General features: G+C 45.3%; 1 protein-coding gene across 3 annotated transcripts in view; it reads right to left on the bottom strand.

Moving 5' to 3' along the window:
- LOC137335137 (rho GTPase-activating protein 39-like) overlaps positions 1-22,698 on the bottom strand; it is a 127,081-nt gene that overhangs the window by 7,942 nt on the left and 96,441 nt on the right. For all 3 annotated transcript variants that reach the window (XM_068000264.1, XM_068000266.1, XM_068000265.1), the window contains 7 exons: positions 16,601-17,936; positions 11,304-11,853; positions 9,448-9,540; positions 8,552-8,625; positions 6,325-6,524; positions 3,760-3,851; positions 1,344-1,513 (listed from right to left, as the gene is read on the bottom strand). In XM_068000264.1, coding sequence (XP_067856365.1) covers positions 1,344-1,513; positions 3,760-3,851; positions 6,325-6,524; positions 8,552-8,625; positions 9,448-9,540; positions 11,304-11,853; positions 16,601-17,936 — 2,515 coding nt within the window. The remainder of the gene's footprint in view (positions 1-1,343; positions 1,514-3,759; positions 3,852-6,324; positions 6,525-8,551; positions 8,626-9,447; positions 9,541-11,303; positions 11,854-16,600; positions 17,937-22,698) is intronic.

Below are 22,698 nucleotides of genomic sequence, written 5' to 3'. Positions count from 1 at the left end.
GTTCTGGATTCCCTACCAGAGGGAAGAGTCATTCCCTAATTATCCTGTCAATTCTTGCACCTCAATCAGACCACGCCTTAACCATCTCATCTTCGAGGAATATAACCCAAGTTTACCTAATCTCTAATTATAGCTCCGACCCTTCATCCAAAGCATCATCCTGGTGAATTGTTACTGGACTTTCTCCAAGCCCAGTATATCCTTCCAGAGAGACCCCCAAAACTGAACATAGTGCTCCAAGTAAGGGCTGACCAGCACTCTCTATAAATGCAATAACATTTCCTTGATTTTATAGCTCCTGTGCTGGAAGCCCTTTTTGATCGCTTTTTGCATATTTGAGATATATTGTATGAGTTATCCACCTGGATGCAAATCTCTCTCTCTCTCACCACCCCCACCCGCTTCTCCACTTAGGCTGCATTCCTATTTGCCGTTCTTACATCCAAAATTAACTATTTCACACTTCATTACATTAAAACTGTATCTGTCATTGTTCCTTCCATTCACTTAATTTATCTATTTTGTTTTGTGCAATTTTTTGCTTTCCTTGTCACGGTTCACTATACCTCCTAGTTTAGTATCATCTGCAAATTTGTAAAATACTCCCATCTATTCCCAAATCCAGGCCAGTGAAAAGCTAGGGCCCCAGCATTAATCCATGGGGGGGGGGGGGCAGCACTTAGAATCATAGAATCTTACAGCACAGAAGAAGGAGGCCATTCGGCCCACTGTGCCTGTGCTGGCTCTTTGAAAGAGCTATCCAATTGGTCCCATTCCCCTGCCCTTTCCCCATAGCCCTGCAAATTTTGCCTTTTCAAGTATTTTATCCAATTCCCTTTTGAAAGTTACCATTGAATCTGCTTCCACCACCCTGCGTAAAAAGTTGCATCCAAAAAATGAATTCAACAGTGTGCTGCTTATCATTCATTTTGTTTTAAATGAAAAATAAATACAATTGAAGAATTTATATTGGAAGAACCTAAATGTTGAGGGGATTAGAATCCCATTTTAATTCATAAGGCCCAGGCAGTTTCCCACAGTTAGTATCTACGGGTTTGCACTCCCTTGCTCGTTCCCCATAGCCCTGCAAAGTATTTATCCAATTCCCTTTTTAAAGTTACTGATGAATCTGCTTCCACTGCGGTCACTGTCCACCAATTTGAAAATGTCCCTTTTAACCCAACTCCTACTTCCCCCAACAGTTCTCTATCCAGCCTGCAACACTGTGGGCTATCCTGAGCGTTTGCCGGCATTGTGCATCGCTCCGCGCTCACCCCACCGCTCCTGGTCACGTATCTACACCAGAGGTTTGTGCCCAGAGGCCCGGCCGGCTCTACACCTACCTGCAAAAAGTGGATGAGGTAACCAAGGACAAGGCGGTTTATTTCAGGCAAAGAAGCGACAACAGCAACAGCAGCCTCAGGGTTCTCGTAGTTGTTCACACATTGCGGGTAGAACTTCTGTGGGATCAGAGGCTCCTCCAGCTCCCGGTACCACAGCTTCAGCAGGGAGGCTGCAAAGGAGCAGAGTAGCAAAAAAAAACACACCCAATGAGAAAAGGAGCCATTCACCTCAGACACAAGATTAGAGATTATGGTGGAAACCTTCATGAAAGAACACCAGCCTTTACCGGTAGCTAACAACATTAAATCTAGTTGACAGGTCACCTCCTACCTCCTGCTGATCTTTTTCAGATCAACACCTTTTTCACTGGTCTACGCCCAAAATGACATTCTAAATCAGAAGGGGCACTTGTGTTTTAACATGACGTCAGGATGCAATCTCACACCTGCGATACCTCATGTGAGGAATTCTTAGGAATTCCCAGTCTTAGCAAAGCCCAGGCACCTCTGCACCGGGAGCGAAGATGGGCTTCTCATCTTTCCTTTCCCTGAAGGCATACAGTTCCATGGAGGAAGGACTAGTTATTCCAGGACCGCTCTGAGGAGAAAGAGGCAGAGCCCATCGACCACGTTGTCTATCCTCTGGGTTGGGACATTGGGCGACCAAAGGAAAAAGAACAAAAGTAACTTACCTTAAAACAAAATGAAACATTTCCCCCCCTCAATACGAACCTCAGAAATATATTAAGCTTCAAATAAAATCTTCCCCCTGCACCACCCCCCCTCGCCCACAACCGAAGGACTGACTCCCACTGGGTTACAGCAACAGGAAATGACTGAAGTTGGGGCACAGCACAGAAAGCGACAGACACGCTGGGGCACAGCTCCACGGCTGCAAGCAGCTTTCCAAACACCTCGTCCAAGTGTTTGTTCGTGCGTGAACCTGGCCCGATTCGAAGCGGGCACCACCTGACTTTGCCCTCAGCTGCCATGTGCAACATCCAGCAAGAGGTCATTCATCAGAGATCAGGTCTGTGGTTCTTGGCCCGATTTCCCTCCTTCTGGCCAGAAGCCAATTGTGCACACCCACTGTCACTCCAGCTGAGACTCGGTAACGCAGCAGAGAGCGCGGATCAAAGCTGGGACTTCCCTGGCCTGCATGGATCAGTACCACATGACACAGTTCACCAGCCCATTGAATCATCAGGCAGCTTGAGCTTTTAAACTCAAAATTACAAGCAAATCACCGATCCGAGTTCAAATGAAGTACAGATCATCACTTGTGATGGGACTGAGCCCCAGATTTCCGCTGCCTGACACATTCTTCCTTCTTTATTAGGCATGTTTTTCAGCTGTTTCTTTTCCCTCTGTTCAGAGCATTCTGTACTTGTTTATTTAATTATCTGAACAGTTTAGAAAGATAAAAATACTTTTTTTGAAATATGACATCCTGTCTTTCTGCGTAGTGTTTCCCAGATGACCATAAGTAATTCAACTCAGTTTGCAGTTACAATACAATCAAATTAGGAACTGGGTCCCAGTTCCTACCCTCCTCTGTCTCAAACATTATTTCTTTTTAATTTGTTCTCGAAAAGTGGGTGACACTGGCATCGGCACATTTATTGCCCATCCCTAGCTGCCCTTTGTCATGAGCGGAGGGTATTAAGAGTCAACGAGGTAGTGTGGGACTGGACGCGACTCACTGGTAGGTCAGATCAGGTAGGGGTGGCAGGTTCCTTCCCTGAAGGACATTAGTGAACCAGTTGGGTTTTTACAACAATCTGGAAGCTTTCATAGTCATTTTGGTGCCAGTCAACAAATTTTACCAGATTTTGCTGAATTTAGTGTCACAACTTGCTGTGGTGGCATTTGTACTCAACTTTTGGGCGGCTAATCCAGAAACATTAACGCTATACTACTGTAAAATTCAAAACACTGCAGATGCTGTAAATGTGAAATAAAATCAGAAAATGTTGGAAACACTCAGCAGGTCAGGCAGCATCTGTGGAGAGGCATAGGGATACGTTGAAACGTTAACCATACGTTTCTCTCTCCAATATACTACTGTACCCTTGCGTAAAAACAAGTTTACGCAGTATGTTTCACTACCACAAGAGGTCCCACATGCACCATGTATATATTCATCAGTAGGGTAATTATGAAATGTACTAGGGATGTCTATTATTGGAAAATATGAATACTGCTGACTAAATTACAGACACCCAACCCTTCTGGCTCCCCCGGGGAAAGACTGAATTTTGGTTTGACTCTGTAGACTAAATAGGGCACTTGCAAAGGATTAATTCAACTAGCATAAAACCTATAAATTACAGGAACATGGGAACAGGAGTAGGCCATTCAGCCCCTCAAGCCTGTTCCAAATTATGTCATAATTAAGGGCTACAACGGCTGTTACCTGGTATATGGGGGTCAGCAAGGTTGTCTGGGATCCTCCACTGGTCAACCTGTAGTTTGAGTGCATTTACCTCATCTATATCCCCAGGCACTCTGAAAACAGAAAGACATAGCACTTCAGTCAACTTTGAGTTCAGGAGCTTAATACCCTGCAGTGCTCCACATAGTACGAGATTAAACAGCCAGGATCTGCGCACAGAATTAAATGAACAAACAGTTAAGGACATTCTTCACACTCAAAGTGGTTGCACAAATCACTGAGCCAATATCACTCAGAGACTGGTTCAATCTCAACAACTTGCGTTTACCTAATGCCCTGATTGGAGAAGATGCTTCACACAGAAGAAAATGGACACCAAGTGGTGACCAAAAACATGGCCAAAAGGTAGGTAGGAAGAAGGCTTTAAAAGCTGAAGAGAGAGAGGTAGTGAGTCAGAGGAGTTTGGGAGGGGGTAGAGGGGGCTTCCAAAGAGCAGGCCCAAAATGGCTAAAGGATTTGCTATCGATGGTGGGAGAGAGAGAGAGAATGGAATGTGCAGGTGGCCAGAGTCAGAGGACCATGGGATAGGACATCAGGCTGGAGGAGGTTGCAGAGATTGGGGGTGGGGGGGGGGGGGGGGGGTGGAGAAAAGAGGTCATGAGTGGTTTTAAATGAGCATTTTGAATTTGGTGCATTGGGGGACAGCGAGTTATTGGAGGTGGGTAATAGTGGGATGTGATGGGGTTGGGGTGGAGATGGGTTTTGGTGGTGGGGGTGGGGCGGGTTGGTGGGGGTGGGGTGGGAGTGGGGTGGATGTGGGGCTGGGGTGGAGGTGGGTTGTGGTGAGGCGGGGGCAGGGTTGGGGCGGAGGTGGAGGCGAGTTGTGGTGAGGCGGGGATGGAGGATGTCAAGAATTCGGAGGTTTTTGCAGGAGGCAATTACATCATTTATAATTGTAGTATGGTGTAACTTGTGCTTATAGCACAAATGACAAAAATGAGACAAAGGTAGGAGCTTGCCGATAGCGCCAGCGTTACAATGCCAACGTGCGGTGAAAGCGCAGCTCATGGTTTATCAAGGACTGCAACACCATTCTGGTCCCTGCACTTAACCCTTTCTATGCTTCATGTTTTGGGGGCTTTCAAATCATCCACAAGCTTCCTATCCCAGGTCAATGACAGCTAAAATTAGACATCCCAGACGGAAACATCATCAGAGCCGACAGAAGGAAGTAGTGAGTGCAGGCCAAGTGCTTTCACCAGCAAAAATAAACAAGTGAGACTGTAAGGAAACATTAACACATTGTAATGAAACACTAACATATTGTAGTGACAAGTGGAAAAGAAATGGGCGCGCAGTTGCGATTCCCTCATTCTTAGTTTCTGATCTATTCCTATTACGGCCGGGGGTGGGGGGGGGGGGGGAAGCAGAGGAAACACATCAAAGAGGGACCAATCGTTTCCTGTCTCCCTTTGTAAAGACGGTTAGTGTAATCGGAGGGTAAGCCCAGTACGTGTCCAAGCAGCTGGCTTGCACTGGGAATGCTGCTGGAGGAATGGGTTACAAGGAAATTTTTAAAAAGAATCACCTCCCCTGAAAGCTCAGTAAGTTTTATGCAGTGAGTAGCTGAGCCATACGTACCAGAATTTTTCCAGTGTTTTACCCCTGGTCTGTGCTGAGCTGAACTAGGGCGGCGGTGGTGGGTGGGGCTACAATTGGCCTTAATGTCCTGGCGTTGGGGAGAGGAGAATCAGCCAGTACCCACGCTCCGCACTGCACTCCAACAATCCCTGCTGGAAACGTGGGTGGGTTGATGCCAGATGAGTAAAGGATCAGGGTCGGTTGTTAATACCCCACACCCAACAAAACAGCCACTAAGGCAAAGTACCAGAAAGGAACTATCAGCATGGAACCAACACCCCCGTGACGAGTCAGCGTCTTCAGGACAGAAGGGGAGAGGAGAAAACAAGTCAAGTGTACATAACTGATGAAAGCATAAAACTGTAATGGGGGGAGGCGGGTGGAAGAGAAAATCACTTTCAATTCACTCCCACAGAGTTACCAATGTAACTCAAACAAACAATTAAATACACGATCTTGGTCCAAGGATAACTTCATTAAATGCTCAGCACTCGAAATCCAGTCTCTCCGTCAGACTTCACTCTCCGATAGCAGGGCAGTTTAGAATTCTAATCCTTTGTGTAAAGCAGGTTTTCCCTCGGTTTTATTTTTAAAGGAGTGATTAAAAGAAATGGGCGTTACTTAGACTTGCAAATTGTTGCTTTCTTTTTGGAATTTAAAGACATTCTGATCCCACTAGAACATCTGTTTTGGCAAAAGAGCGATGTTTTATCAGGTGCATCCCTTGATGGTGCTCGAGAGGCCAAGGCACAGCAGAGTGTAAGCGGGTAGGGCTTCACCATTTTTCACGGGGGTGCAAATTTTTCCTGCAGAGTGCCTGAAACCCTGCAAAGAATTCTGATCTCTCCAATCGACACCCTCAACTTTGAAGAGCTTCAGGGGATCTGCAGAGATAAAGCGCCCTGCCCCACCCGTGGGATTGAGGTGCACAAACCAACACCTTACCTGAAGATGCCTTCAACCTGTGCGCCACCAAGTGCCAATACTTTATTGGACAGATGGGTTTGAACCCAGGGCAGCTTCCTCTCTGGGTATCGCTCACGTTGTCTTTCCATTATCTCCTCCAACGAACTGCCAAACATGGAAGGTGTCAGGATAGCATTTTTAGCGTGATGGATTTCTTCAATGGTTGGTTTTCTAAGCCCCTGTCAGTGAAGAAAAACTCATTTCAGTCCAGCTAGGATTTATCTCCACAAATCAACGGCATATTTTTCTTTCTCTGCTTTGATTTTCCACCCCCTCGCCCCGCACCCCCATCCCCCATGCCATGCCCCTACTCTTCAGCTAATAAGACCAGCTGGCTTGCTCCAGCCCTCTGTCATTACCACTCAATCTGCCCTGCTGGGAGCACGTCCAATGTTACAGGATGACACTTCTTCATTCACAGAGAGTGGTTAAAATGTGGAACTTGCTACCACATGGAGTATTTGAGGCGAATGGCACAGATGTGGGGGGATGAGGGGGCGGACATATGAGGAGAGGTTGAGTAGATTGGGACTCTACTCATTGGAGTTCAGAAGAATGAGAGGCGATCTTATTGAAACATATAAGATTGTGAAGGGTCTTGATCGGGTGGATGCAGTAAGGATGTTCCCAAAGATGGGTGAAACTAGAACTAGGGGGCATAATCTTAGAATAAGGGGCTGCTCTTTCAAAACTGAGATGAGGAGAAACTTCTTCACTCAGAGGGTGGTCGGTCTGTGGAATTTGCTGCCCCAGGAAGCTGTGGAAGCTACATCATTAGATAAATTTAAAACAGAAATAGACAGTTTCCTAGAAGTAAAGGGAATTAGGGGTTATGGGGAGCGGGCAGGAAATTGGACATGAAGCTGAGTTCGGATCGGTCAATGCCCTGTGGGTGGCGGAGAGGGCCCAGGGGCTATGTGGCCGGGTCCTGCTCCGACTTCTTGTGTTCTTTAGATTTGTGGTTGGGATCAGATCAGCCATGATCTTATTGAATGGCGGAGCAGGCTCGAGGGGCCGATTGGCCTACTCCTGCTCCAATTTCTTATGTTCTTATGTTCTTATGTCTTTAAGGGGAAGCTAGATAAGTACGTGAGGGAGAAAGGAATAGAAGGATATGCAGATATGGTTAGATGAAAAGGGTAGGAGGAGGCTCATGTGGAGCATAAACACCGGCACAGACCAGTTGAGCCGAATGGCTTGTTTTGTGCTGTAAATTCTATATAACTCTAGTGATTGCTCCTTCCCAGGAGAATCACTTCTGTTCTGTCTCTGCCCCTTGATGTTACGGTCAAGATCTCAAACTTACTGCCAAAGAAAGAATCCAAACTCTGTGGGACAAAGCAAGATGCTGCCCTTGGATCAAAGGATTCTACAGCAAAAATGTAAGCTGCTAATTGCTGCCTGTCTGCTCAAAGAAAAATGGCAACAACGTGCTGTGGAGTGAAGGTCCATACCGTTTCATATTTAGAATCACAGAATGTTGCAGCACAGAAACAGCCCCCTTGGCACACGAAGTGGTGTTTTTCTCCCACCTGACACATATTCTAATCCCATTCATTCCTCATATGCTTTTAACATTCCTCTTTTTCCAACAATTATCCAATTCCCTTTTAACAGTACTTATGCATTCTGTGTCAACAATAGTTTGTCATGATGTGGAGATGCCGGTGATGGACTGGGGTGGACAAATGTAAGGAATCTTACAACACCAGGTTATAGTCCAACAACTTTATTTTAAAATCACAAAATTGTTGGACTATAACCTAGTGTTGTAAGATTCCTAACAATAGTTTGTGATAGAGAATTCCACATTCTAATCGCCTTTTGTATTTACATTTTTTGTAACCTCCCCCCTCCCCTTTAATTCTTCATGTGATTATTTTAAATTTGCCATCATTTTAATATTATGGTGAAGGAAAGTTGGCCATTGCAGGGGTAAGAGAAGGGTTCCCCACACGTCGAAGAACAGCCCTGTGGTATTTTCAAGTCACCTGCTACTTCTATTCCAGCACTGGGGAGGGAGGCACCATCTCAACTTCTCAGGCTGGGGATATTACACAACATGCAGGAGGAGAGATGCAGTGCAGAACAAAGGATATGGAGAGACAGAATTAAATAGCTCTCTAAATCGGAGGGCGATAGGTGTTGCGTATAAATAAAACAAGTATTCAGCAGCACAGCGCACGAGCGGGCACACACTCGGTACCTTCTTTCCTCCAGTCACAGCAACTTTCTGAAGCTTGCGGTAGCAATATTTTGCATATGTGCTGATAAGAAGATCTGAAAGAAAGCAAAAGAAGTAAACAACAGTCAGTCAAGAAGACACACCGTCTCAGCACTACGGAAAATCTTGTACGTATTGCCTGCCCCTCAAAGTTTTATTTTTAACTCAACCTTTTCAGGTGCTCAGCACCACACACCAGGTTCTGGCGTATACTAATGGCACGTTCTCAGTGATGGGCATGTGGTCTGCCCGCTCTGTACTACAAAGGATTCGCCTTTTTTGTGGGTCCCAAGAGTGGGTTTCAAAGGAACAGAAAGTGCAGGCTGGCAGCGCACAGGTGCAATTAGAAGAGCGGAACAGCATTCAAGAGGTCATGGGTGCCTGTTGTAGCTCCATGATCTGGGAATCCTGGCACCAACATAAAAGTGCTGTAAGAGGGAGTCGTGTGCAGCTCCCCTTCCAATCAAATTCTTAAGACAGCAGTCCAGAGTCATTAATACAGGGTGCTTCAGTCTATGTTGATTCAGCTCTCTTGTAATAGTCAAGCTCAGTAACTCCATGCAGCCAGTTCTGCTATGGGATTATCTGTACTGGCCATTTACGATGTAAAACGAGGGAAATAAAAGAAAACAGCTCCTTCTAGGTTTAGAAAAAAAAGGTTCCCATGGAGCCCATATTGTACCAGAAGCCGACTGAAAGCACCCAATTATTCCAAGCACTAGAAACCCACATAAAATGCATACTTCAATACCTAGAAAAATTGTCAAAAATACACAAGTGTGCTGTTAATTTCAACCAGTCCTTAATTAGAAGGAACGACACACAAACACAGACGCCATTGTTTCAACGACCAAACCATCAGCCTGCTGAAAACCTACCTTCTTCCTCCTCAATATTCTGTTTCCTCTTCTTTCTTGATTTTGAGAACTTCTTATTTTTCATTTCCAGTAATTCCTTGATACGTTGGGTTACTGGAATTTAAAAAAAAAAGAAAAATACAGCAAAAGTGCAGAATGATAACTCAAACATGTGGCTACCGACCAGAGCAAAATTTTTTTTTTTAAGGGCGATGAGAGGCACTTTTAAATTATATAAAAGCACAGCTGACAGCACAATGCATAGCATTCCTCTGTCAGCTGCACTGGAGACTACAGACGGGCCAACTTCTCATGTCCTGGGGGGCAGGGAGACCCGCTTTTCCACGGGTCTTTATGAACTGCTGCTCAATTTGCTGACTCTGTTGCAAGAGGCATCTGATGGGAGAATGGCACCCAGCAGGGATGTAAGCAGCATCAGGAAGCACGTTTTTAGGATTACAGAACCAAGGAGGGTAGAGTTGGAGTTAAGATACAGATCAGCCATTATCTAATTGAATGGTGGAACAGACTCGAGGGGCTGAATGGCCTACTCCTGTTCCTAAGCCGGTATTGCACCACCCTCCCCGCAACTGGAGCAGAACCTACAGGCACTCGCACTTTTCTGAAGGTTTGACCAGCTGAGAGGCTGGCAACCTGCTCTCAAGCCATAGCCAAAGTCACTCTGTAGCTAGCTCCAGGGTGGTGTGCAAATGACGAGTGGCTCACGCTCACATTTCCCTTCCCTGTGGGGAAAGCTTGTAGCCTCTACTCAGGCCCCGCCCATGACAGCATGACATCAGGGACAAAACCCTGACCCACAATCTGTGGTCTATGATGGTGGGACTCCACATGTGCTGTACCACCCAATTACTTCAGTTTCAAAGAGGTACTGAGGGCAACATCCACCCTGTGTCCCAAGAGTAGTAGGTGTACTGGAATTTTCGCAGCAGGGGATTCCCCTAATAAAAAGAAATGAAAGAACTTGCATTTATGTAGCGCCTTTCACGACCTCAGGACGTACCAAAGCATTTTACAGCCAATGAAGTATTTTTGAAGTGTAGTCACTGTTATAATGTAGGAAATGTGGCAGCCAATTTGCACACAGCAAGGTCCCACAAACAGCAACGTGATAATGACCAGATAATCTGTTTTAGTGATGTTGGTTGAGAGATAAATACATATATATATATATAAACTCTCCTGCTCTTCTTCGAAATAGTGCTATGGGATCTTTTATGTCCATCTGAGAGGGTAGACAGGGCCTCGGATTAACGTCTCAATAGAAAGACGGCTCCTCCGACAGTGCAGCACTCCCTCAAGCTCTGCGTTTATCCAGAGAGTAGCTGAGCCATTCTCCTTGGTTCTGGTTCAATCTCCTAGTCAGTGCTGAGTTAGTGAATCTTAGCTGGGGTGGTGGTGGTGGGGCAGCTATAAAAGGCCTCAGCACTCTTGACTTATGGAGAAGAGAAAACTGACCAGGGTTCCTGATCCTGGCCATTATCCAGTGACCCCTGCCGGAAGTATGCAAGTGTGGACATGGGAGGGGGCGGGAATGCAAGGACCACAGTCAAACAACCTGACGACACTCAAGTCAGTAGTGACATACGAATCATGGCCAATTGTGCCACAGGTTCCCAGTGCCTCCCAGCCAACAGTCAATGCCTCGAGGAGGGGAGCCGAGAAGAGTGACAAAAAGAGGGGAGGAAATGGGCCTTAAACACAGCATGTGCTATATGCAAAAATTATGCTTTTACATCTTAATCTACAGAACATGACAGTGAAATACATAATATTAAATATTACACCTCATGATACCTACATAAGAAGGAAAGAAATGTATTATCTTACAAAAATATCACAAGTATAAGCTCACATACTTTTCACATCATGAGCAGGGTCAGTGTGCCGGTAGATATAGCCTTCCAAGTAAGACTGAAATTTGGGTGACGGAGAAAAGAAGGCTAAGCAGACTGCCATAAGTTCCCAGCCGCATGCCAGGCTTTGGTAGCAGAGATTGTCCGTGGTCTGCCTGCAGAGCTGGATGTAAAGCTCATCCCGGATACCCTGCATGGTCCAGCACTTGGTGACTATCACGAGGGCAATGGGAACCCTCTCCATCCGCGTTTGCCTGTCCCCCATGTACATCTGCACGAGCTTGAAGAGTTCGCAAGAGTCTTTCTTGACGATCCGATCACTGGTGACCAACATAGGCTTCTTGATGGAACCGCCGACCCAGGAGAGCATGTTAGCGATGGAGAGCCTGCGTCTGAAGATCCCCCGAGTGTGCATGTTCAGGTGCTTGGCGGCCCAGTCTTCCATGCTCTTCTCCGGCAGGGGTTTACGTAATGTGGTATAAGGAAAATGATAGCCCACGTTGCAGGTCTGCCCTCCCGGGTCAAGTTGAGGACTGCTGCCCATATTCTGAGACTAGGGGGAGGGAGGAAAGAGAAACATTGCAAGATATTTTTTGCCATCAACATGGAACCGATAGGATTTATCAATACACAAACTTCATTACTAAAAATCCAAATCTTAATTATCTGAGCCTGAATTATTTCATACATTTCATCAGCAATACTGTGATTTGGAACTAGCAACATAGGAACAGGAGTAGGCCATTCAGCCCCTCAAGCCTGCTCAGCCATTCAATTAGATCACGGCTGTTCTGTATCTCAACTCCATTTACCCGCCTTAGCTCCATATCCCTCGATACCCTTCCTTAACAAAACTCTTATCAATCTCAAGTCTTGAAAGCTCCAATTGTCCCAGCATCCACAGCCTTTTGGGGCAAAGAATTCCAGATTTCGTCTACCGTTTATGTGTGAAAAAAACGCTTCCTGTTTTCCCTCTTAAATGGCTGAGCTCCAATTTTAAGATTACGTCCCCTCATTCTTGATTTCCCCCCATCAGAGGGAATAGTTTCTCTGTATCTACCCTACTGAATCCTTTTAACTATAGGATTGGGGCAGTGTCACCTGAACAAAAGGCTCAGAAAACAAAGGTAGTCAGGCTTTTCAGAAAGCTCAGCGAGTTTATCCGATGCAAGACCTGAGCCATACAGACCAGGAAGGTCCCAGGCTTGATTCCCATTTGCTACTGAGTTAACTGAACTCAGCCAGAGAGTTGGTAAGGACTCTATAATTGGCCTCAGTGTCTCCGGGGGCAGGGGGGGGGGGGGGGAAACTTGATCAGGGTTCCCACTCCTAATAACTATCTGCTTTTCTCTGATGGAATTGCACGTGTGGATGTAGAATATAGGAGGGGCTCGGCTGTCATGCCCCCACCCCCACTCCAGTCAAATATCCTGCCAATACTATCAAAGCTTACAGCTGAAAAATGGTCACTTGGGTGATGTTCTGGGGTGCGACTGGCATCCATGGGACTCTATCTTTCAGGAGAGGAGATGGGGGGGGGGGGGGGGGGGGGCGGAGAGAATTGGAGGGGAAAAAAGAAAGGTACATGCGATGATGCAAAAATATTTTGGTCACCCTCATTTTAAAACTTAAAATAAAACAACAGCTCATAGAACCTTAGAATAGTACAGCACAGAAACATTTGGCCCATCAAGTCTAGGCCAGTGTTTTGCTCCACACAAGCCACCTAGTCTAATCCCACTTTCCTCCTTACTCCCTGTATCCTTCGATATTCTTCTTCAAGCAGCTATCCAATTCTGTTTTAAAAGAATTGATGGGCTCTGCTTCGACAGCTTGCGACGGAAAACTGCACATTCTAACCACCCTCTGTGCAAGGGACTTCTTTTTCTAACTTCCCCTCGAATTCTTTCTGCCACGAGTGAACTTTTGTCTCTTTCTCGCTCCCCTGAAGAGATATGAAATCAGTGACTATGGTCAAAGGCATCCTAATTAACAGCGCACAGCAAACAATTCTAAACAGCGTTTGTTTCAAATTCGATTCAGGTCCTGCTGCTCCTTTCAACATAATGTAACAGGGATTTACAGCTTCGATTTTTAATTTTTAAAAAAAAAAGTCACATTATTCTTAGAAATTTAATATTTCTGCAGACCCTTTTTAACCTATTAATTGCTGCCCCCTCCCCCTCTAAACACCGGCCTCTTCCACCAACTGCGTGCAGTGATCTGCTACCTGGTTCCCATGCCATGTTAACTGGCCCGTCACAAGTGCATGATGAAAATTTCTCCTCCACTGGGAGCTTTCAGAGGGTAGAGCCAGTTGGGATCAAGAGCACATATGGTAGCTCTCTGAAAAGTTCAGCTGGTAAAAACAGTACGTCACTGAACCGTACACGGCCAGAAAGTGCGGGCTTCGATTCTCCGTTTGTGCTATTTATTTAATCTCAGCTGAGATCCCATTCCCTCCACCCCCCACCCCACACCTCCAAGCCCCCTCCAAAAAATATCGGTAGGTGTAATGAGGTCAAACATACTGGGATGTGTCCTATCTACACTGTGCGGTTAATAGCACTTAATTCAGAGCTGCTATGTCCCAGCCAGCACTTTACCGAAATGCTCCTATTTTCTCTTGTCAACTGTCAAAAGTCAGATACAAAAAAAACCATATGGGAACACCAATAGTATTGTTGTGGGAAGTAACAGGTAAGTGCTTTGTTTGACGCCATCTTCCAGCGTCGGGACCTCGACCACCAAGCAGAAAAGCAGCGTCATGGGAAAACCATCATCTACAACCATTCTGACTTGGACATATATCGCCTAGCCTTCATCACCGATGGATCAGTATCCCCTACCTAACACCATTGTGGCAGCACCATCACCATCATAACGACGGCAGCGGGGCAAGAAGTCAACCTACCGCCAGCTTGTTAGAGCAATGAGGGATAGGCAATAAACGAAGCCTTGCCAGCATCACCTGAATCTTGTGCACAAACAAACGAAAAAAAAAGTTTCTCCCGATATCCTGGCCGACATTTCTCCTTCAATCAATAACACCGAAAACAGATAAACCGATTATTCATCTCACGGCTGATTGTGGAACACTGCTGGTACAGAATGGCTGCTGTGTTTGACTACATAACAGTCACTTCAAAAATAACTCACTGTGTGAAAGGCACCAAAATATTTTGACAGCAGGATAAAGTGCTGTGTAAACGCACGGGTTATTGGATTGTAGTACTCAGTTTTTAAAAAAAAATCTATAAACATTACAGAAGGTAAGAAAGTAACTTCACAGCTCACGGGCTGGGTCCTACTTCTGAACTTGGCTGTATTTCTTTCCACCTCACCGATTTTCTGCACCAATAATCCCGCCCTTTTTGAAGGCCTCGATGCCTTACTGGGACACACGCGCTATGCATCCTCCAATGGTTTGCTGAAGTGGTTACGCGTCACGATTGAGTGTTTACAGTGTCCGCAGGCTTTTCAACCGTGAGGGTATCAGCGCCAAGGCTGATCCTGCCCTTGACCAGCATCCGCATGTGCGCATTTGTAGCAGGGATTACTGGACAGTGGTCAGGAGCAAGACCCTTGCCGGTTTCTCCCCTCCCTAACCCAGGGATGCAGTAAGCTAATTGTAACGGGTCTACAACTGCCCTGGTGACCGTACGTCTTAATGTATGTCCTGTTGTAAGTTAAAGAAACCAGAACTGATTTTGGAAAAAGTATCATTCAATGTGGTACTGAGCCATACAGACCTGGACCTTACAGGTTCCATTGGAGTTAGCAGCTCTCAGCCTGGGCAGCAACTGGGCCACTCACAGCTGGCTTGAGTGCCACCGAGTGTATTGGGGGGGATGGAGCATGAGGTAGGGTTCCTACTCCTGATTGCCTTTGTGAGATTCCTACTGGAAAGTGCGTGTACATGGATTGCAGGGAAGACAAAATTGGGCTCAGCTGTAATGCTCCCCACAGTTGAATAGCTTCAGCAGCTAGGGGCACCGTAAAGAACGGCCACTCAGGCAAGGCATCAGAGGGTTCCTGGTGCTTGTGTAACCATAGACCGACAAAAAACAATGTCTTGAGGAGGGGGATTGGGGGGGAAAGAAAAGGGAAAATTGGCAAAACAGAAACATATAAAACGAAGTAACTGAGGGATGTTTAAATCTTTAATTGCAAAAACAAATCTGAGCTACGAGGTGATTACAGGGGCCTAGAGTGCAATTTTCCGTCTGCCTGGAGAAGCATTTCTGATAATGGCACTACTTGGACAGTCAGTGTGGCAGGGCGACTGATGGTGTTCACGGTGCTTGGAATCAAATGGCTGGGTTATTCTTTCCATTCAAAAACATACTTACAAAATTGCTGAGAAAAGGTGGTGCCTGTTGCTAGAAACGGTGAAATGGAAATAATCTAGGATGAGAGGGGAGGAAAAAAGGACGTACATTTATATAGAGCCTTTCACATCCATGGGACTTCCCAAAGCATTTCGCAGCCAATTAATTATTTTTTAAAATGCAGTCATTGTTGTTACAGAAGAGAAATATGGCAGCCAATTTGTGCACAGCAAGGTTCCACAAACAGCAAGTGAGATAAATGGGCAGTTCAGCTGCTTTTGGTTAAGATATAAATGTTGGCCAGGACACCAGGAGAACTCCCTGCTCTTTTTCAAATAGTACCATGGGATCGTGCACGTCCACCTGAGTAGACAGGGCCTCGGTTTAACGTCTCACCTGAAAGACGACAACTCTGTCAGTGCTGCACTCCTTCAGTATTGCACTGAAGTGATAGCCTAGATTATGTACTCAAGTCCTGGAGAGGGGCTTGATCCCAGAACTTCCTGACTCAAGAGGTGAGCGTGCTACCAGGCGAGACTTTAAGAAAGAAAGAAAGAAAGCAAGCAAGGAAGAAACGAACTTGCATTTCTATGGTGCCTTTCACAACCTCAGGATGTCCCAAAGCATTTTCCAGCCAATGAAAAACTTTTGAAGTGTAGTCATTGTTGTAATATAGGAAACATGGCAGCAAATTTGATCCCGCAATTTGATAATGACCGGATAATCTGTTTTAGTGATGTTGGTTGAAGGATAAATATTGGTCAGGACACCAGGGAGAACTCCCCTGCTCTTTGAAATAATGCCATGGGATCACTTATCACCAGAGAGGGCAGCCTAGGTTTAACGTCTCATCTGAAAGACAGCACCTCCGACAGTGCAGCACTCCCTCAGTATTGCATTGGAATCACACATCTAGTTTCTAACGTTTAATCTTAAACACACAAACGTTAGCTACAGATGTTCCGTTACCTGTGGTGGGTTCCGAACTGGACTCGGTAAAGACAGGCTAATCTGACTCGTAATGCTTCTTTCCAATGAATTACTGGAAAAATCCACCTTTTCAAATGTTCTTTTCTGGCGCACAACTTCCTGTCGCGTTGATAACTCGCTGTCAACCGAGGCTCTTATGTCAGAGCCCAATTTGTGTAACGATCTATTGCTGGCTGCAACATCATCCTTTGAGCCACGGTTAGCGTACTGCCTGAAATGCCTGCCTTCTGACTGCAGTCGGATTTTGTGAATGTCGGCCAGGATGCAACTCTCAGCTATGTCTGCATTCAGACTGGCGTGGCTACCCCTGATCACAGCTGTCCGACTGACCACCGCTCGCATCTCTGCTATCAGCTTCTCGTTCAAAATGTTGAGCTCACTGCTGCTTCCCAAAGAGCCTGGCCTGGCTTGGCCTGCCATGGTTCTCCTCCCTTTTCTCCTCCTCAGACTGGGAGAAGGACCCGTTGAGTATCCCGAATCCTGGTGGCTGATCACAGAGGTCGGGTACTCCTGCGACTGCATGCTGCTTTGGCGACTGTGCTGTACCTCACTACTTTTCAAAGAGTTCATGTCCAGAATCTTCCACTGCTGCTTGTTGCTATCCTTGGCCATCAAGGGCCCCGCGTGAATTCTGTTAGAACTGTCACAAGTCCCACTTGGAGAAACAGATTGCTTTGAAGATGGATCGATATTTACCATCTGCTTGATGTACTCTCTACCTGCTGGGCTGTACTCGGTGTTGGATGGCTTTCTTGCATGCTTAGTTACAGCTTGCGATTGGAAGCCCGGGCTCTGAAGCAGTTTTGTAGGCTGAAGCCCTTTTTGCGAGCCCTGGCCAGGTACCTTATGGGGTGAGATCAATTCGTTGCGAGAAACACCCCCCGGGTCCACTTCCATCGGTGGTTCATCGTAGATCGGTGACTCAATTGGAGGCTCGTCGTAAATCGGGGCTGAAGAGGCACACTTTGGGGATAAAGGCTGTGTTTGCCCTGGTTGGGCCTTTTGGGGAGTCTGGCATGGAGGGGCATTCGTTAACACAAGGCAGAAGCCACCATTTTCTGTCTTTTTTAAATGCAGAGATGGCTTGGATTCAAGAGGGGAAGATACAGTTTTCCCGCCCAATGGGAAACAACCGGTCTGCTGAGCTTGTATCTGACCCGAAGCTTTGGTTGAATGGGGCTTTTGGATAGTGACGGGTGGAGAGTTCTGTTGCTGGGGTACTGAGGCATGTGAAGAGACTGAGCTCGTTCCACTCTCAACTTTTACCAGCATTGTTGCCTTTGTGCCTGGGGCTGGCTGCCATGGGGAATTTGACCTGAGGAAGAAAATAAAGATCACTTTAGCCTTGCATACTCACTTTACTGGTGTTAAAGCACAAAAATAGAACTATAAATTAAAATATACATAATTACTATGCTATAGGAAAGTGGCGGTACAAGTGAGACAATGTTTCATGGGATGCAAATGGTAAACAACAATCCTAGCAACACAACACAGGAAGCGTATGTCAGATCAGATTACGTGGCTCCTACTGACTCTGTCAGAGCAATAACCCACATTAAAATGCTAAAGTTATAAATAGATAAAACATCTTAGGACTCAGTGTGTGAGCCAATGACCCTTTGCCCACTGGTGGTGCTATTTTCCAGAATGAAAGGATCGGCCTGACTTGTCACTTGTATTCATGCATTCATTAGCATACGAACAACCCTTCTGAATTGGTTTACTTTCCAAGAACTGTAAGCAAGTGTAGGATCTTACACCTACAAGAGCGAATCGAGTCTACAAGCTACAGTACCTTCTTAAGGATGCAAGATCTGTAAGTGACAAGCTTCTCTCTGTATTAAAACTGCACTTTTAGCTTGACATTTACAGAGCTGACTGTCCAGAACCTCAAAAGACCTGCTTCAGTGCCACACGCATTGATCATCAGCTTTTGCTGCTTGTAGATGAGTGGGAGAAAGAGGAATTTAGTTAACGGGCACTGCAGTAGGTTGGGGTCATGTCCATAATTGAGTTTCCCCATCTTAGCTATGGTGCTGAAATCATTTTGACAAGGAGAAAAAGGTCATCTGTCCGCTCTGGGCTGCAGGAGAGTAAGGGGAAAGACGGAAAATAATTTAATTCTGGTGGTTGCAGAGACAATTTTTTTTTACAAATTATACTTGGCTGCCAGTGAGTCAGTCCCAGATTTCACATAGTCTAATACTCGCTCCAGCAATCCTGGGTATATGTACCAATGACTATCATTCACTCCTACGGTCTACATGGATCACTGACAGAAGATAGGTGTGACAACAACAACTTCCATTTATGTAGCGCCTTTAATGTAGTAAAACGTCCCAAGGCACTTCACGGGAACGTTACCAAACAAAACTTGACACCGAGCCACATAAAGAGATATTAGGACAGGTGACCCTTAGTCAAAGAGGTAGGTTTTAAGGAGCATCTTATATGGAGGAGAGGTTTAGGGAGGGAATTCCAGAGCTTAGGGCCTAGGCAGCTGAAAGCACGGCTGCCAATGGTGGAACAATTAAAATCGGGGATGTGCAAGAGGCCAGAATTGGAGGAGCGCAATCATGGGGAGGATGGATCAGGAAAAAAGGCAAAGCAGCAGGCATTAGTCCACAGTACAAGCCATTTAGGAGGACATACTTTAGGATAGACATTGAGACAGCAAAAAATAAAAGAAACTTAGAAGATTGGCCCTATTAGGATCTTTTTGCCAGTTTCAATAATCATTTCAACAGAGTTACTCATCAGAGCCATGAGTCTAGAAAAGCGAAATCAGTTCTAAGTGTCTTAACTCTGCTTCACCCCACCCACATTCCAGCATGTTCCTTTACTGACGTGGGTCCAAATTCACCAATCTTCAGACAGCAAAATTTCAGTTTAGGGCCATAAACAGAACTCATTGGCCACCATGGTCTTTGGGTGCTTGACCTTTGCTTTGTTTCATCTTCACCTTGCATATCAATTAATAACTTTGCTACTCTGTTTGAGTTGTTATGCCATATCCCCTTCTGAACCTTACTTTCCGGAACTGCAAATGTAGCTTCCTTCGCAGAGGCCCCAATCTTATCAACTCAAAATAAAATTGACCACTGCTCAGTTTTGCATCTGAATTTGGGAGAAATTCTAGGCTGTGCTCTGCAAAGCAGAAAAAAACAGCACGCATTGGATTTGTGCCAACAAGAACAGAGGGGTCTGTCTTCCTGTTGTAACATTTCATTTCACTGAGCCGTGAACCATAGGAACAGGCGTAGGCTATTCACTCCCAAATGGCCTAGCTCTCATTTTAAGATTATGCCCTCTCGTTTCGGATTACCCCACCAGGGGAAATAGTTTCTCTCTAACTATCTACCCTATCCAATCATTTTATCATTTCAAACACCTCGATTGGATCACCCCTCAACCTTCTAAACTTAATGGAATACAAGCCAAGTTTATGCAACCTGTCCGCATAATTTAACCCTCTACGTCCCTGTATCATTCTGGTGAAACTGCACAGTACTCCCCACCAAGGTCAATTTATCTTTCCTGAGGTTTGGTGCCCAAAACTGAATGCAGTTACTCCAGATGGGGTCTGACCAAGGCTTTGTACAACTGAAGCACCAGTTCCTCACTTTTAAATTTCAACCCCTTTGAAATAAAGGCCAACATTCCATTAGCCTTTTTGATTACTTTTTGTAGCTGTGCACTAGCTATTGGTGATTTGTGTACAAGGACACCTAAACCTCTTTTCTCCTCCACAGTTCCTAGTCTTTTCCCATTTAGAAAATATTCCGATTTGCCACTCTTGGATCTGTGACCAGACAGACTAACAGCATTACTGTATGCTTTGCACGGAGATAATTAATGCATTACTCAAAAGGACAGCTTTGCGATTTTAATCATGGTTAACTCTTTAAATGCATTTATTCCAAAGACCAATAACAACTTACATTTATGTAGCGCCTTTAACATAGTAAAATATCCCAAGGTGTCTCACAGGAGCATTAGTAAACAAAATTTGACACCGAGCCACATAAGAGATATTAGGACAAGTGACCAAAAACTTGGTCAAAGAGGTAGGTTTTAAGGAGCAGAGAGGGGGGGGGGAGAGGTTTATGGAGCATAAATCAGCAAACTAAATGCAGCATTAAAAACACTAGAAAATTCCAGTTAAACCACACTTTGGTCTCCCTCTGCACCAGTCCACCATCGCCTCCCCAACAGATAGGTCATGCCCCATTCTGCACTGTATTCCAGCTCACATTCCATTAGGCGCTGCATGGCCTGGGCTTCTCCCAATGGGGCTGCAGTGTCCCACCCTAAAACCAAATCAAGATCAAATACCAAATACTTTCCAATACATAACACGGAGCAGAACAGAAAGTTGCCAAGAAATTTTATAAACGTGAAGCTGCTCAAATTTCACATACAACCACATTGACCAAAATTAAATAAGTTTCCCCACAAAAACCCACAAGTCTGTAAATTGGCTAAATGTCCCATCCCAACTGCGTCCATTTCCTCTGCCTGCATATTTGAGCTGTTTAGAATATGAAATGCTTTCATGTCTTCGTGGCCTCAGAGTGCAAAGCGCGCACACACACTCAAAACACATTTCCCAAGAGGTCTGCATTTAAGAGTGGCTTTATTTTTTTGATCCACCCATTCCGGCTCCTTTTCTGGGAGATTAAGATTAACCTTGGATGTACTGGTCGAGTTGAATAATTATGGTGCATAAACGTATTGTCTTGGAACCACAAAACCAAACAAAGTCAAAGTAAAGAGATAGCATTACTTATGTGTTTCACTCCTTCCCTTTTTAACCTACAGTTCTGAAATTGTAACGGTAAATCTGCAAATTGAATTTAGACTGCAGTGACTTTAGAGTGCGATCATACAAAAATTCACCATGAAAATTTAACGGCTACTTATTTATTTGAGTTGCCATATAATCCTAATTGTAAAGGAATGTATCTGTACCGTTAACCATGTGTAATGATTTAAATCTGCTGCTCAGATGCAGGCTGCGAGCAGACATTTTGTCTATAATTTCGTCCAGCTGAGAGTGAGAGCATGAAAGTGTTGACTGGTGTAAACTCCAGGAGACCACTGGTGGGGGCGGGGGGAGGAGAAAGAGAAGGAAGGACAATAGAAAAGCAGAGTGAAAGTGAGAAAAAACATTCTAAACTATATGACCAAAGGATGCCTATGACCAACTGTTTTGAAGCATTAAAGGAAAACAGCTGAGGAATGAGGAACTAATTGTCACTGTTCTTATATTACAGAAAACCTTCAAACAATAGTGGAATAATCTTTAATCTCTGGTGCTGTAAAATCAGTGCCCATTTATACTACAGGGGCAAACAACTGAGAATGCACAAGCTCTTCAAGGCACCAACTCATGTTGGAATATGGTCCCATGGGCTCAGTTGTACTTGACTCATGTGATCATTCTTATTGTGTGAGTCTAGGCAGCAAATGTCAGCAGACTCTGGAGGACATCATAGTTCAATTCAATTCTGTCCTCATCCAACAAACACACTTTCCAGCTAGGATCAGTGGATGACGATCAGGAAGAGGAACCCTGGCTGATATTTTCAGTCCCCAGTCCGCAGGGTACGCAAGTCAACTGTAGCACCCAAAGCCATCAACCAGCCAAGATGAACTCAGCAAACAAACCTGGTGTGGGGCAGTATTATAAGAGTGAATTTAATTTAGCCACTGAGTGACTGGAGGAGCTGAAACATTAAATAATAAAGCTACACCCCTCCCCTGCCCCAAGGCACACATGGATACTGGAGCTCTTTCCCCAGGAACACAGCATCTCTGGTAAGGGCCGCATGTCTTATCACGAGATCGGATCACTGCCTCGGAAAAAATGTATGGCTTTGGGCGTTGGGGGGGCGGGGAAGATAGGAAATCTTGCACAAGCACAGAATCCTAGCAATCTAACAGTCCAGCTGATCAAGTGTGAAACAAACTGCACCCTCAGTAATTGGTACTGAATCATCGCTATTTAGAAATTACACTGGAAACCACCTTTGGAGTGGTGAGGAGAACTCCATCCTCACTGACTACCTGGA

Source organism: Heptranchias perlo, chromosome 19 (assembly GCF_035084215.1).
Source record: "Heptranchias perlo isolate sHepPer1 chromosome 19, sHepPer1.hap1, whole genome shotgun sequence".
Lineage (NCBI taxonomy): Eukaryota > Metazoa > Chordata > Chondrichthyes > Hexanchiformes > Hexanchidae > Heptranchias > Heptranchias perlo.
Note: the sequence above shows the minus strand (reverse complement) of the source record. Positions and strands in the feature narration are given on the sequence as shown.